This window comes from Cervus elaphus, chromosome 33, assembly GCF_910594005.1.
Source record: "Cervus elaphus chromosome 33, mCerEla1.1, whole genome shotgun sequence".
Classification (NCBI taxonomy): Eukaryota; Metazoa; Chordata; class Mammalia; order Artiodactyla; family Cervidae; genus Cervus; species Cervus elaphus.
Window position 1 is genome coordinate 13,070,601 of NC_057847.1, and position 17,306 is coordinate 13,087,906.

General features: G+C 36.9%; 1 protein-coding gene across 2 annotated transcripts in view; it reads left to right on the forward strand.

Moving 5' to 3' along the window:
* Positions 1 to 17,306, forward strand: part of TFPI (tissue factor pathway inhibitor) — a 77,632-nt gene that overhangs the window by 29,039 nt on the left and 31,287 nt on the right. Inside the window, exons 2-4 of one of the 2 annotated variants that reach the window (XM_043894637.1) lie at positions 4,900 to 5,022; positions 7,386 to 7,529; positions 10,664 to 10,861. In XM_043894637.1, coding sequence (XP_043750572.1) covers positions 10,708 to 10,861 — 154 coding nt within the window. In that variant the 5' untranslated portion in view covers positions 4,900 to 5,022; positions 7,386 to 7,529; positions 10,664 to 10,707. The remainder of the gene's footprint in view (positions 1 to 4,899; positions 5,023 to 7,385; positions 7,530 to 10,663; positions 10,862 to 17,306) is intronic. The other variant, XM_043894635.1, reaches the window with a different exon arrangement.

Sequence of the window (17,306 nt, forward strand, 5' to 3'; positions counted from 1 at the left end):
ACTCAGGAGGTACTTGAATCCTCTGTCCACGTTCTGCATCTATTCAATGACTCAGTTTTATCAATAGTAGTTCAAGATATCTGCCTCTTTATCTTTAATTCCACTGATAACCCTCTGTTCATAATTTCAATCTGATTTACAACATTCTAGCTGTTAATTCCAAATATAATTTTGCCTCTTAACATCTCTCCATTTTTGAGGATTTTGTTAATAGAAAAATCATATAATGTTTTTTAATGTTTTTCTGGTTCAGAAAATCTGACTTTTTCTTTTCTGCAACATTATCTCTCAAGATATTTTCTTAAAATATTTTATGGGAAAATAGACAGTTGGCATATAAATTTAGAAAAGCAGTTATGTATCTCCCATAGAGGACACCATTGCACATTACCATATTAAGTGTTTGTTAAAAGTCTTATAGTTGAGAAACCTATATAAAAAGTTAAACTTAGAAGTAAATATATATTAGCTTATGAAAACTCTTTTTCATGTAACAACTAATAACATCTTGCTGAACTGGTATTCTAAGAACATACCTTGACTAAAATGATAAAATAGATTGTACAAATTATCATTAAAGAGACTATAAAATGTAATTTATGCAATATAACTATAAGTTATTCTGCAAAGTAAGTAAAATGTGTTACTTCAAATGCATAAATTTTTAGAACTGAAATGGAAGTTAAGGACACTCTATTTCAAGTCCTGCATTTTATGAATCAGGTTCATAATCATAAATGTATTTCCAAAGGTTACTTAGATTGCTGGCAGTGCTGAACTTAGAATTTCTAGTTTATTGCCCCAGTATATAAATACTATTTTTATTCAAGGTAAATAATTATATTTATTGCCCATTACTATGTGCCTAGTATATGCAAAGATATTCTCACACTTTATCTTAGCACTTAACATTACATGTGTATAGAATTCAATTAGTTGAGCATAAATCAAGGCTTTCTCTAGTTTTTTGAATATCCCTTAGTGTCTAACATATTATTAAATACAACTAGTCACTGACTCAACACATATATGCAATATACTCTTGCTTGAACAACTTCTGATGTCAGATTACAAATTAAATGGGATTTATTAAGAGTGAAGATCCTATTCCTGGCTCACAGTTGATGCCTTCTTGCTGTGACTTTACATGATGGAAGGTACAAGGGACCTCTGTGGGATCTCTTTATAAAAACACTAATCCCTTCCTTCATGATCTAGTTACCTCTGAAATGCTTCCTAGTGCTGAAATCTATGAGAGTTAGAATTCTACATTAAGATTTGGGGAAACACAGTCAGACCATAGCATAATCCAACCAACAATTAAAAGTTCATATCCTAACCAACATTTTGTATTGTCAGTTTTTATTCATTTTAGTTGTAGTATCGCCTACAATAATGCTAATTTGTATTTTTTGATGAGTAATAATGTTGAGCATCGTATACCATGCATATTGGCTCTATGTATATAATCTATTAAAAAGTTCCTATACAGTCTTGTTTTGCTGATGTTTTACTTTTTAGGTTTGATGTGTTCACTAACAAAAGAACCCACTTGTCACACACAATAATTTTGATATTTAATAGATTATTTGCCTTAATTTCAGTATGTGTGCATGCTAAGTTGCTTCAGTCACGTCTGATTCTTTGTAACCCTATGGACTGTAGCCCGCCAGGCTCCTCTGTCGATGGGATTCTCCTGTCAAGAATACTGGAGTGGGTTGCCATGCCCTTCTTCAGAGGATCTTCCTGACCCAGGGATGAGACTTGGATCTCTTATGTCTCCTTCACTGGCAGCAGGTTCTTTACTACTAACGTCACCTGGGAAGCCCAACTTAATTTCAGTATACGATTATTAAAAGAGGAAATGTAGAGACAATAGAGAAAAGTAACAGCGCATACATCCTCAAATTCCGCCATTCAATATCCAGACTTGACCAGTGCTGGGAAGTCCCTTGTTAACACTAATCTGGAGTCCCAACTGGGAAAAGGTCCTAGGCGGTGCATCCACCCCATTGGCAAGACTTCAAACTGCTGTTTGGGGGGGTTGCAATTGCTTGTACCCCAGGGCACAACCTGATACTGTCATCGGTTTGCACGCAAAAATGCAGCTCTGGTTTAACTTTAACTTTTACAATGCTGTTTCTTTCACCTTATAAGTCATAAGACTTCTTAGACCTGGGGCTAGAGGGGACAGTGGGAAGCTGGCCAGGCCCTGGGGGCTTAAAAGATTCCAAGACCCACTCCATTTCTTATCTAAACTGCTGCCTGACTTGCTGTGCTTGCCAGCAGGCTGGGAATGCAGGCGGTGGGCAGGCAGGTCAGAAGCAGGTCAGAGGCCTGCTGTTGCTCTCCTGCTTCTGAAGCCTGAATAAGACTTCCTCCATTTTAATTTCCTTAACAAATCTTTAATCCAGTTTTAATCAAATATTTATTTGTAGTTCTTTATACATTTTTATTATATAATCTTAAGATATATGAATTTCAAATACTTCCTCACAACTTGCCTTTTCAATATCTTAATGATATTTCCTTTGATGAACAGAATTTCTTGATTTTAATGAAATAGTTATCAGTATTTTATTGTGTTTAATTGGTGCTGTCTATATCCTGATTCAAAAATGCTTGCCAACTTCATCATAAATATATTCTCCTGTGTTTTTTCTCCTAAAATTTAATGTTTTACCTTTCACATTTAGATGGTTGAATTCTCTTGAATCAATTTTTGTGTATGATACTAGATTGGGTAATACATATTTTTAACGGGGTCAGCTATTAAGACAGTAGAGTGCAGAAAGGTGCAAGGATGTATAAGAAGTAGGTCAATCAGTACACAGCTTCAGTTTGGGTTTGTTATTTATCTTGTCACTTTGCAGTGAAATGCATCTTGAAATTTAAAAAATAAGTAAATTACAATAACATATAATTAAATCAGTTCTCTCTGATCACCACAAGTTACAATTTTATGAATGTTATAACATGTTGTACTATTCCTTTCCAGTGGTGCACCCAAATCAGTCTTCTACATTGCTCTTAGAAATTGTATTATTTAATGCTTTCGGTCACTTTTCAGAAGCAATATTATGGAGAAGAAAGAGCACTGAACTAGCAGTTTGCTCACTTGAATTCAAGATCTGTATCAGTCATTAATTAGCTATGGCTTGTTAGATAGCATGCTCATAGATTTTCTGTTCAACTCCCTTTTATTTCTGGAAGCAATAACCCACTTCTCCTGGAAGCTATGCCTATCCACTCCACCCTTAAACTCAGATATTTACATTAATATTTACAGTGTTTTGACATATTCATATTTCCTGACCCTTTTGTAGTCCACCAAATATGTGCTAATATCCTGCAGCTTTTGACCTCAAGCATATTGGTTCAGTAGTGGGATACTTCCCTATCATTTCTGTGCTCAAGCTTTGTGAACCTAATCCATGAAGAAAAGTAGTCATACTGTTTTGACTAGGCCCTCCTTATGCAGATCCCTTCATGCTCATGTTTTTTGTATATCAGTGTTCCAAGTCCAAAAATTTCCATAGATCAGGTAGTACTATAGCATTTACTATTGAAAAAAATCCACGTATAAGTGAACCCACATAGTTCAAATCCATATTGGTGAAAGGCCAATGTTGCATATGTATATTTGTGCATACATTTAAATATATATATATATTTCTGGATTAAAGTACTTTATGATATGATTTAGAAGGTATATAGCATTGCTACCAAATATAATTTTAAAATGTGTTAATATTTGCAGTGTCATGAGAAAATACGTTATCCATTCATTTCACTAGTGATTTTAATGAAGTTTAATACAAATTGTCATTTATTAGTTTATTTGTTATTTAAGACTACACTTTAAAGATGTATACCGTAGCTGTGATCCACTATAGACATAAACAAAATGCTCTCTAAATTGTTTTTGATGGAATATCAGTTCCTGCATTTGTGAACATGTCCTCATAGCATTGCTCTTTCCTTCCTGATTCCGATGGCATCAGTGACTGAGAATGTGCATGCATTCTCTTTCTCTGCCCATGCTGCGTGAACATTACACATTTCCTGCCACTTTTGAATATAAAGGAAAAATAGCCTTTAAATGTGCTTTTCCATTACTTTTTTGCTATGGATCTTTAAATAATTTTGAAACAGGAAGTCTCACTCTTCTGAAATCTGTTTCCTACAGACTGTAAATGTGTTGATTTATCACTTAAAGTCACTTTTCTGTGAAACTCTTTTGCATGAGATAACTCCCTAAGTTGATGGAGAAAAATTGGGGCAAACAACTGGCTATAATGTTAAGACATTTCTTTTTTCAACAGTTCTGTCTGCAATCGCATAGAAAATCTGGTTAGGAAACTGTGGAAAAACAGAAATATATTTTAAAGGAAACAAAGATCAACATTTGGAAATGTGTTTCTTTTTTGAACATGGTAGGAAAGGGAAAGAGGAATCAGAAATTGAAAGTTGTATTCATGAAACGATAGAAAAATTCAAATAAAATTAGTTCTGACTCAGAAAAGAATAGTTATGAAAAAGATGTGGCAAATAGAATTGCATATGAAAATGGACCTTAATACATACTTAGTTATGTTGGTTAGCATCACCCATGTCTCAGTTATTGCTATTTAAGTGTGTATTTTCAAGCTGAAATATCACCTGTGTATTTGAATATTATTAGCTATATGCACTGAATGTATGTGTGTCTACAATATTGAATGCTAATACACATGTTTTAAATATGACTTATGGAATTTGTGAAGAGATGTATGAGAATACACATTAATGTCATAGAATGTCATAAATGTCAAAGGTATGCTTATGATTCCTACTAAATTGTATCTAAATCTACATCAACTCTCTATTTATTAGGTATGTCTATGTTTTATATTTCAGAGATGATTAACATAATGAAGAAAGAACAGATTTTGGGGGTTTTTGTATGTCTGCTGCTTAGCTGTGCCTCTGCCCTTCTCAATGATGTTCCTGAGGAAGATGAAGAATATACAAACATAACAGGTAAAGTGTTAGAAGCATTCATCCTTTTAATCCAAAAATGAATATATTTTTCTTCATCTTGAAGAAAAAGAAGTGTTATTGAAATGATATTTGTCCAAAACCTTAGTACAAAAAAAGTCACTTTAGGGAAAAAGATCTCTCATTTCTCAGATTGTATATGAAAACTTGAAGTATCTCTGGAAAATTGCAAGTAAAAAAAATGATATAGATATAGCTCTCTATGAACCTTGATGTCACCTTTTGACTGGGGAAAGTGTGAGAAGGAAAAGGAAATGGCAGGCATTGAAGGATTCAGTTTTTCTCTCTTCTCACCTTTATATTCCTCAAACAAGAGCTTCTCATATGAGTCCAATGTGAGAATACAGTCAAGCTGGATACCAGGAGATGGGGATAACAGAAGATAATTCTACTGCCATAAAGTTCTGTGCTTAAAAGTAAAATACAGTTGACTCTTGAGCAATGCAGGAGCTGGTGCACCCTCAATGAAGTACAGCATCCACGTGTAACTTATACTCAATCGCATCCTATCCATATGTGAAAAGTAAAGGCTTATTGTTACATGCCACTAGAAAAAAATATATATTGTTGGGAAAATTTCCTAAAGATGGAATGTTATTGGATAAAGTTAAAAACCATTTTGTGTCTTATCAAACTAGGAATGTCGTCACTATGAGATGAGATCTAATCCTTCATTCTGCTCATTTCTCAAAAAAGGGATGGCTAAAATTTTAATATTCTGGAGGTAGGTAGCGAAGGAACACAGAGATTAAAGTAAATCCCAATAAGAGAAAAGCAGGCAATCCCATTTTAGGAAGTGGAAGGAGAAAGAGTCCACGTGTTCCCAGTATTCACCTAGTCTAAGAAGTTCTCTCAATTAGGTTGAGAAAGTGCATGCCAGTTAATCAGGAGGTTCCTGAAGTTGTTGCTACTGCCACAGTCAGCCAAGAAAACAAAATTAACCCATCAATGATTAAACCCAAGTTTAAAATCTCTGGGTAAATACAGACCAAATCCAGCTGGATAAGGAAAAATCTTGATTGTAAAGCCAGATGTGAAGACCACTTAGCTGACTGGCTGCACAGACTTATGCAGGTTTTTTGTTTGTTTGTTTGTTTGCTTGTTTTTTCAATTAATCTTGTGTCAGCATGATCCTTTGTCTGTCTCAGGGCTTCCCTGGTAGCTCAGCTGGTAAAGAATCTACCTGCAATGCAGGAGACCCTGGTTTGATTCCTGGGTCAGGAAGATCCCCTGGAGAAGGGATAGGCTACCCACTCCAATATTTTTGGGCTTCCCTGGTGGCTCAGATGGTAAAGAATCTGCCTGCAATGTGGGAGACCTGGGTTCAATCCCTGGGCTGGGAAGATCCCCTGGAGGAGGGCATGGCAACCCACGCTAGTATTATTTCCTGGAGACTCCCCATGGACAGAGGAGCCTGCTGGGCTAGAGTCCATGGGGTTCCAAAGAGTCAGACACAACTGAGTGATTAAGCACAGTGTCAGCCTCAATTCAATTTTGGAGATATCATCTATTACATTATGGCATGGCCACACCATCATTTTATAGAAATTCAGTGAAATAATGTACTAGTATTTTATTGAAAAACATTATGAGATTTTACGGCTTCTGTCATAAGTCAATAGTAGACATTTTAAAATTAAGTCAACTAGCAGGGAGGATGAAATAGAGAAACTTCTTGCTAAAACAAAAATGAGAAAAAAAATTGTGGTGAAAACTTTCTTAAAAAACATTCCTTTGGACTAGGAGAGACAAAATGATCAGGGAACATTTAGAGAAAAGCAAGTATATTTCATAACGTTTAGAATCAGATGGGCCTAAATATGCATTTGTGGTTTGTCACGTGGCAGCTTTGCAAAATTAGATGAGTTGATATAAACTCTCTGACTCCCAGTGTCCTAATCTATAAATAAGCGATGTAAATAACTACATTCAGATGGTTGTTATATAAATTGCATAAAAGCATCTGGCACATTTCCTAGCACACAGAAGGCAGAGTACATGTCTGTGTTCTATCCTTCCAGAGAAACCAGTCTTTTAGTGAGAGAGTCAAGCAGCATGTAGACTCCCAGGCAGTAAGTTACCTTAAAGTTCTAGGTTTCCAAACAAATTCCAGGAGGAGGAGGATTCTAACAACCAAGGACTTGACACATCCCCAAATATTATCTTGAGCCTTCCTTTCAATATCCCAGGATAGGGGGAAGGAAGAGTGAAATTGTAATCCTCAGACTGTGAAAAATAAAATACAAGAAATTAATTATGAAAATGATTAAATATGAACCATAACTCTGTTTATTTCAATACATCAGATTAAATTCCTGTTACATTGCCCTGATTGTGTTTTCCAGTTGTATGGCCTTAGGCAGATCCTTGTCACAGTCAACGCTTTCTTCATGTCTCAGGAAGGAAAGTGACCCCTACCCACTCAGAGAAGCTTAAGTATCTTATTAAACATGGTCACAGCATCTTGAAGTTCTTTAATGTTTATATAAGTAAGTCTGAGTGTCTGCATGTGCCATGAAGTGGGGGCATGGGGTGGAGGTTACTGACACTTAATTTTCTATCACATCTGCCGTGACAGTATGGTGCTTGACATACACGATCAGCGATCAGCACACAGCTATTAACTTCTGAAAAGGTTTACCTAAAATAAAAAGTGAAAACAAGACAGACTTTCATCCGATTTTAGTGGTGGCATGGCTTTGTGTTTAAAGGGGCCATGTGATCACTCCCCCAATCGGGCATGATGTTGCTCAAGTGGGAGGTTGCAAGCTCACAGCACAAAAGAATAAAGAATATTCTAATGCAGGGTTTGTGTAAGAAATACCATAAAATGTGAATGGCAAAAATGAATTATTAGATCATAATTAGTAAAGTATGTTAATCAAATAATAATTGACTAGCACTAATAATTCTTAGTGTTTTCTTTAGGAAACTGCTATAAAATCATTACCTGCTCTTATCATTGAAACATTTTACAATGTTATGTGGCAGCCTGGAAGGGAGGGAAGTTTGGGAGAGAATGGATACATGTATCTGTATAGGTTGAGTCCCTCTGCTGTCCATCTAAAACTAACAGAATATTGTTAATTGGCCATATCCCAACACAAAATATAATTTCTTTAGAAAAAGGAAAAACAAGAAAAAAAAAACTATTTTAATTTTTATAAAGTAAAATTTAGAAAAATTTATTAAGTAGACATTGTAAAAGTCAATCTATGTTCTTGATCTAAATGTCAATTAAGGAATCTCAGTCACACAGATCTGTGACTATCCCTCAGTTATTAAGAAGCTGTGAGATGTCTGATATAAAATTATCTGGGGGTCAGATCTAAAGCCATCACTTAAAGTGTGAACTGAGAATTTAATTTTTGCAGTATTATTTTATAATTTGCACAGTGGAGATAAAAAATGCCTAATTCACATGATTAAATAACATAATTGCAAAATGTGTGGCGCACAGCAGTTTCGGTAGACCGATCGCCGTCTTCACTTCCCAGACGCGGCCGTGACTGCAGGCAATTCCCTTCTGTGTTTGTGGTGCGCTGGCGCCACCAGGTGGCACGATTACTACATAGCAGGGTGAAGATAGGGGGGCATTTCTGTCCTTGAAACATAAAATGCAAAACAAAAATTTGGCATGATGATAAAGAATATCAAATATTGAAAAGTCAAAAACATTGGCAATTATCAAGGAGAAAAACCTGATAAAAGCTATTATGAGAAATAGTTTCCCTACATATACAGCATATGGCAACTCAGGTAATGCTTTCCACATTCCACAGGTGTCCTCTCTAAAGGTGCTTGTCTGAAGCACTGCGGCAATGATTTGGTGTCTGTAAAGGTCCACAACACCTGTAACTTGGGAATCAGGACCATCATATTATATGAGAAGTGCCCTGCTGGCTTGTGCGGTGCTGCATCACTCGGTTGCGTCCGACTCTTTGTTACCCTATGGGTATAGCCTGCCAGGCTCCTCTGTCCGTGGGGATTCTCCAGGGAAGAATACTGGAGTGGGTTGCCCTTCTCCAGGGAATCTTCCCAACCCAGGGATCGAACCCACATTGCAGGCAGATTCTTTACCAGCTGAGCTACCAGGGAAGCCCAAGAATACTGGAGTGGGTAGCCTATCCCTTCTCCAGGGGATCTTCCTGACCCGGGACTCAAACCAGGACCTCTTGCATTGCAGGCGGATTCTTTATCACCTGAGCTACCAAGGAAGCCCTAGGAATCTCTGAAATAATGGAGTGTACTTATACAATTCAAAAATGCCAGAATATTTGTATGCTAGCTCATTTCTCAAAATTATTGACATGACTTCTGGGATTCTGAGATCTGATTATAAGATCAGATATTTATAAAACTGATAAGTTAAAATTTGGTCAGCCCTATCTAGAGTAGATAAACCTAAAATGATAATTCAGTGACACATGGTGAGCTATTTCTCAGTCAGACCACATAGTGTCTTTGATGCAAAGCCTTCTAACTTCTCACAACTTTCTAACAACTTGGAATGTCAAGTATAAAAGTATCAGTCTTTAAGTAAATATAGGAATATAAATAGCATTCACAATTATGCAAAAATGTATTACTCAGAAAATGCTTTCACTTATTTTTGAATTTGAATTGGCAACTGTAACTTCAGTGATAAAGGGAAACTATATATTTTTCATAAGTCATTTTTTGTTTATGTACAGTTATATATAATACTCTAAAATGCTATATATTAATTTCTATAGAAAGAAGTTCTTGTGTGTATAGTGTAAAAGCAAAAGTTGCTCAGCCGTGTCTGACTCTTTGTGACCCCATGGGCTATACAGTCCACGGAATTCTCCAGGCCAGAATACTGGCGTGGGTAGCCTTTCCCTTCTCCAGGGGATCTTTACAATCAGGAATCAAACCTAGGTCCCCCACATTGCAGGCAGATTCTTTACCAGCTGAGCCACAAGGGAAGCTGAAGAATACCGAAGTGGGTATCCTATCCCTCCTCCAGAGGATCTTCCTGACCCAGGAATCGAACCAGGGTCTCCTGCATTGCAGGCTGATTCTTTACCAACTGAGCTACCGGGGAAACACTGTGTGTTTACTTTAAGAAAATAAATTACTTGGAATTTGTAATAAATTATATAAATTTTCACAGTTAGGGAATAGTTTAATGTAGTAAGATATATACATATATATATGAACATAGACACCCTGTTAATTTTTTTCATAAGGCTTGGTTGGAGTCATGTACCAGCCCTAATATTGTTGCTTTTAAAGATTTGTTTTATATGTAAAAAATGATGCAACTATTGATTAGGGAGACATCTCTATGACTCAATTAAATATGGTCAACTGGTACAAGTTTAAGCAAAATAAGAATCTATTAAAAATTTCAACATTTTCCCCTAATAGTTGGTTAATAACCAACAGTGTAATAAAGTTGGTAAGACCTGTCTCATTTGGTGAGTTTATATATTTATCTACCTTTTGGATAACTTTCATAGTTTCTTATTGCAGTCTGTTTTATTATTGTTGTACTTTTCCTTAAAATTAAAATGTATTAAAAAGGAAGTGAAAAGGAAGTAGCATTATTACAGTGTTGATGAAGGATAATATGTTATCTTTTATTTTTACCTTATAGATGCTGAGTTGCCCCCATTGAAACTTGTACATTCATTTTGTGCAATGAGAGCAGATGATGGCCCATGCAAAGCAATTATAAAGAGATTTTTTTTCAATATTCACACTCAACAATGTGAAGAATTTATATATGGAGGATGTGAAGGAAATCAGAATCGATTTGAAACTCTGGAAGAGTGCAAACAAAAATGTACAAGAGGTAGGTTTTTGGAGACACTATCATCCAGAAACCTTTCAGGTTATTAGATCTAATCATAGATTTGATAAATTTAGAAAAATAGTTAAACTATTTTAACATTACAAGGAATCTTTTTTTTAATTTTTTACTTTTTCAGCTTTAACAATTACTCTTTTTTCATTTTTTGTATCAATTATTATAAAATACATTCTGATTGTCCTATACACTTCTCCATGATGAAGAGGGAAGAAAACCCTTAAGTGTGCAGAACAGATTTTATATCTACAACAAATTAACTGTAATTCCACCTCTTTAGGGAGCTATGAGTTCACAATAAATAAGTAAATAAATAAATAAATCACAGTGATTTAGACTTTCCTTTTTCAACATGATGATGTCATAGTTGTTTCTGTGTCAAGATAATGAATTAATCCATCTTGAGGTTCTCAGTAGTTAGAAAATTATAGAAATATATATATATATGTACATATATATATATCTAACTCATATATATATGAGTTAAATGCTTCCTTTGGAACCTTGGAATAATGTAGAAAATATTATCTCCCGTGGCTTATGAAGACCTTACTGAACCTGACTTTTCTTTTCTTATTTTACTAAGTTATAAGTTTGAAAAGCACATCACATTCTGTTATTAAACTTAATTTAATGCTTTTATTCTTTTCATTGTATTAAAATTTTAAAATTCTACAAATTACAATGTTTTATGTGGCTTTCTCTCTTTAGACTAAAATAAATTCTAAATAATTACTTGTTCAATTTTATGTCAGTTTTATTCTTCTGAATTGAGAGCTACTTGAGAGGTAGAAAATCCCGAGTTAGCCTTATTTCCATAGTTTCTAGCCCCAGATTTCCGCCTTGCACGTTTTTAGAGTTGAGTTACATTGTAAGTCTATAGATGGCTTCTTTAGTTAACACTGGTGTCTTGTTTTTTGCAAGGCAGGTGGCTTGGCATTTTTACACTGATAATGCTCTCCCAAACCGCTTTTGCAAGACAGTCTTGGCATCGTGATGACCTTGGCTTGTGGGGAAAATCTCAGTGTGGTGAAAAGAAAGAGCTTTTCTCCCCTGCGATTGTTGTATGCCCCTGAGCTGACATAAAAGAAATGATGTGAATGTATTTCTTTATTTCAGAGCACTTATTTCCCTCTTCTTCTCCATAGATGTACTGGAAATGTTACTAACACAGATTAGGCAGTTCGGTGTTTCTCTGTGGTACATTTGGTTGTGATTGCCTGGTAATTTTCCATCCATCATAGATTTCTATACTGTGTCCTCTTCCATACCATGCCAAGTATCCTTTTGTATTGAGTATCACTCAAGTTCAGTACCTTGGCTAAAGGTCAGGTTGCCTCATTCTTGGTAATCCTCACTTTCTCATGTAGCAGCCTACTTATTTTCATCAACTGGCCTTTTTCCTGAAATACATATCTATTTAGCTCTTATCATTCAAAAATCTCTTATTTCATCATTGTGACAAGTTACCCTTTTTTTTTTCCAGAAATTAATCAAATATAATCATTTTGTTCTTCAGTAGGTGTCCTGCTGTAATATTTTCTCAAATACCATTACTACCTAACATAACTGTATGTCTTTTGCCCCCAACTCCTCATTATTTCCTCAAAAGTCATTGACATTATTGCTTGAATATCTGAGTATTTAAATAGTAAGCTACAGTTAAGAATATAGCTGACATACAGAAAAAGAATTACTAAACTTTAAAGAAATCACCTAAGGAGAAAATTCCATCTTCAGCTATGATGGCGTAACTGGAGCTGAATTTCTCTCCTAATGTAAATAACTAAAAACTGGAGGGAAAAAAAAATGTATGAAGCAACTTTTTTACAGACAGTGATCAAAATGCAGTACATGACTGTGATCTCTGAGAGGAGGGAACAAGTGAGGTGAGGCGTCCATCTCCCCAGTGTTCTGCATGAAGGCACTTCTGCAAAAAAGGAAAATGCCTCTCTGAGGAGGCCTTACAAATAGTTGTGAAAAGAAGGGAGGCAAAAGCAAAGGAGAAAAGGAAAGATATTTCCATTTGAATGCAGAGGTCCAAAGAATAGCCAGGAGAGACAAGAAAGCCTTCCTCAGTGATCAGTGCAAAGAAATAAAGGAAAACAATAGAATGGGAAAGACTAGAGATCTCTTCAAAAATTAGAGATATCAAGGGAACATTTCATGCAAAGATGGGCTCAATAAAGGACAGAAATAGTATGGACCTAACAGAAGCAAAAGATATTAAGAAGAGGTGGTAAGAATACACAGAAGAACTGAACAAAAAAAGATCTTCACAACCCAGATAATCATGATGGTGTGATCACTGACCTAGAGCCAGACATCCTGGATGTGAAGTCAAGTGGGCTTTAGGAAGCATCACTACAAACAAAGCTAGTGGAGGTGATGGAATTCCAGTGGAGCTATTTCAAATCCTGAAAGATGATGCTGTGAAAGTGCTGCACTCAATATGCCAGCAAATTTGGAAAACTCAGCAGGGGTCAGAGGACTGGAAAACATCAGTTTTCATTCCAATCCCAAAGAAAGGCAGTGCCAAAGAATGCTCAAACCACTGCAAAATTGCACTCATCTTACATGCTAATAAACTAATGCTCCAAGCCAGGCTTCAGCAATACGTGAACCATGAATGTTCAAGTTGGTTCAAGTTGGTCTTAGAAAAGGCAGAGGAACCAGAGATTGAATTGCCAACATCTGCTGGATCATTGAAAAAGCAAGAGAATTCCAGAAAAACATCTATTTTTGCTTTATTGACTATGCCAAAGCCTTTCACTGTGTGGATCACAATAAACTGTGGAAAATTCTGAAAGAGATGGGAATACCAGACCACCTGACCTGCCTCTTGAGAAACCTGTATGCAGGCCAGCAAGCAACAGTTAGAACTGGACGTGGAACAACAGACTGGTTCCAAATAGGAAAAGGAGTACGTCAAGGCTGTATATTGTCACCCTGCTTATTTAACTTATATGCAGAGTACATCATGAGAAACGCTGGGCTGGAGGAAGCACAGGCTGCAATCAAGATTGCTGGGAAAAATATCAATAACCTCAGATATTCAGATGAGACCACCCTTATGGCAGAAAGTGAAGAAGAACTAAAGAGCCTCTTGATGAAAGTGAAAGAGGAGAGTGAAAAAGTTGGCTTAAAGTTCAGCATTCAGAAAACTAAGATCATGGCATCCAGTCCCATCACTTCATGGGAAATAGATGGGGAAACAGTGGAAACAGTGGCTGACTTTATTTGGGGGGTCTCCAAAATCACTGCAGATGGTGATTGCAGCCATGAAATTAAAAGATGCTTACTCCTTGGAAGGAAAGTTATGACCAACCTGGACAGCATATTGAAAAGCAGAAACATTACTTTGTCAACAAAGGTCCATCTAGTCAAGGCTATGGTTTTTCCAGTGGTCATGTATGGATGTGAGAGTTGGACTATAAAGAAAGCTGAGCACCTACGAACTGATGCTTTTGAACTGTGGTGTTGGAGAAGACTCTTGACAGTCCCTTGGACTGCAAGGAGATCCAACCAGTCCATCCTAAAGGAGATCAGTCCTGGGTGTTCTTGGGAGGACTGATGTTGAAGCTGAAACTCCAATACTTTGCCCACCTGATGCGAAGAACTGACTCACTGAAAAAGACCCTGATGCTGGTAAAGACTGAAGGTGGGAGGAGAAGGGGATGACAGAGGATGAGATGGTTGGATGGCCTCACCGACTCAATGGACATGGGTTTGGGTGAACTCCGGGAGTTGGTGATGGACAGGGAGGCCTGGCGTGCTGTGGTTCATGGGGTCACGAAAAGTTGGACATGACTAAGCAACTGATCTGAACTGAACTTCTGGACCACAGCTAAAAGAGGGAAGTACAAGCATAGTACTCCAGTCTCCTTGGTGAAGCATGTAGAGATTGGAGACTGGTAAACTGAAGTGGTCATGTTCTGAGGGACAGTATATGAAACAGAATGGACATACAAAGTGAAAAAGCTAAAAATTTTGGATAAGGGCCCCATGGAGTTTGTTGGTGAATAATAAAGCTGCATGTACTTGATGAAATTCCATGAACTGAGAAAGTAATTAAAGGGATTTGTAAGTGGAATACCCCCCAGAGCTCCCACAATTAAGATAAATTTTGTATTTAATTTAGTACTAGAGTGAAATTAGACCTAGAGTAAAAGCTACTTTACACTTGCCATAGCAAAGCTTCAGCCAAGCCTTAAAAATTCATAATTAACTACTTGCCAAAAAAGCACTTCTTTAATTTCGGTGTTCTGTCACTCATTTGTGTCCTACCTTTTGTGACCCTATAGACGGCAGCACACTAGATTTCCCTGTCTTTCACTGGCTCCCGGAACTTGCTCAAACTCATGTCCATCCAGTCAGTGATGCCATCCAACCATCTCATCCTCTGTAGTCCCCTTCTCCTCCTGCCTTCAATGTTTCCCAGCATCAGCTTGTTTTCCAGTGAGTCAGCTCTTCACATTGGGTGGCCAAAGTATTGGAGTTTCAGCTTCAGCATCAGTCCTTCCAATGAATATTCAGGGCTGATTTCCTTTAGGATTGACTGATTTGATCTCCTTGCAGTCCAAGAGACTCTCAAGAGTCCTCTGCAGCATCACAAATCAAAATTCTTCAGCACTCAGCCTTCTTTATGGTCAAATTCTCACATCCGTACATGACTAATGGAAAAACCATATGGTTTTTTGACAATATGGACCTTTGTTGGCAAAGTGATATCTCTGCTTTTTAATATTCTGTCTAGGTTTGTCATAACTTTTCTTCTGAGCAGCAAGCATGTTTTCATTTCATGGCAACTGTAATCTGCAATGATTTTGGAGCCCAAGAAAACAAAATCTCCTACTGTTTCCATTGTTCCCCCATCTATTTGCCATGATCTTAGTTGTTGAATTTTAAGCCAGGTTTTTTCACTCTCCTCTTTCACCTTCATCAAGAGGTTCTTTTAGTTCTCCTTCGCTTTCTACCATAAGGGTGGCATCATCTGCATATCTGAGGTTATTGATATTTCTCCTGGCAATCCTGATCCAAGTTTGTGCTTCATTCAGCCCAGCATTCCACATGATGCACTCTGCATGTAAGTTAAATAAGCTGGGTGACAATATACAGCCTTGACATACTCTTTTCCCAATTTGCAACCAGCCCATTATTCATGTCTGGTTCTAACTATTGCTTCTTAATCTGCATACAGGTTTCTCAGGAGGCAGGTAAGGTAGTCTGGTATTCTCACTTCTTTAAGAATTTTCCACAGTTAGTTGTGATCCACACAAAGGGTTTAGCACAGTCAGTGAAGCAGAAGTAGATGTTTTCCTGGAATTTCCTTGCTTTTTTCTACGATCCAACTAATGTTGGCAATTTGACATCTGGATTCTTTGCCTTTTCTAAATTCAGCTTGTACATCTGGAAGTTCTTGGTTCAAGTAGTATTGAAGCCTGGCTTGAAGGTTTTTGAGCATGACCTTGCTAGCATGTGATGTGAGTGCAATTAGGCAGTAGTTTGCAATTAGGCAATTAGTTTGTTTGGCATTGCTCTTCTTTGGTATTGAAGTGAAAACTGACCTTATCCAGTCCTGTGGCCACTGCTGAGTTTTCCAAATTTGTTGAGATATTGAGTGCTCACTTTAACAGCATCATCTTTTGGTATTTGAAATAGCTCAGCTCAAATTCCATCACCTCTACTAACATTGTTTGTAGTAATGCTTCCTAAGGCCCACTTGACTTCACACTCCAGGATGTCTGGCTCTAGATGAATGACCACACCATTGTGGCTATCCAGGTCATTAAGACCTTTTTTTATATAGTTCTTCTGTGTATTCTTGCCAACTTTTATTAATTTCTTCTGCTGTGGTATGTCCATACCATTTCTGTCCTTTATTGTGCCCATCTTTGCATGAAATATTCCCTTGGTGTCTCTAATTTTCTTGAAGAGATGGCTTGTCTTTCCCATTCTGTTGTTTCCCTCTATTTCTTCACATTGTTCACTTAAGAAGGCTTTCTTATCTCTCCTTGCTATACTCTGGAACTTTGCATTTAGATGGGTGTATCTTTCCTTTTCTCCTTTGCCTTTCTCTTCTCTCCTTTTCTCAGCTATTTTTAAGGCCTCCTCAGAAAACCACTTTGCCTTCTTGCATTTTTGTTTTCTTGGGGATGGTTTTGATCACCATCTCCTGCATAATGTTATGAACCTCCATCTATAGTTCTTCAGGCACTCTGTCTATCAGATCTAATCCCTTGAATCTATTCATCACTTCCACTGTATAATCATAACAGATTTGATTTAGGTCACACCTGAATGGCCTAGTGGTTTTCCTACTTCCTTCAATTTGAACCTGAATTTTGCAATAAGGAGCTGATGATCTGAGCCACAGTCAGCTCCAGGTCTTGTGTTCAGTGATTGTATAGAGCTTCTCCATCTTTGGCTG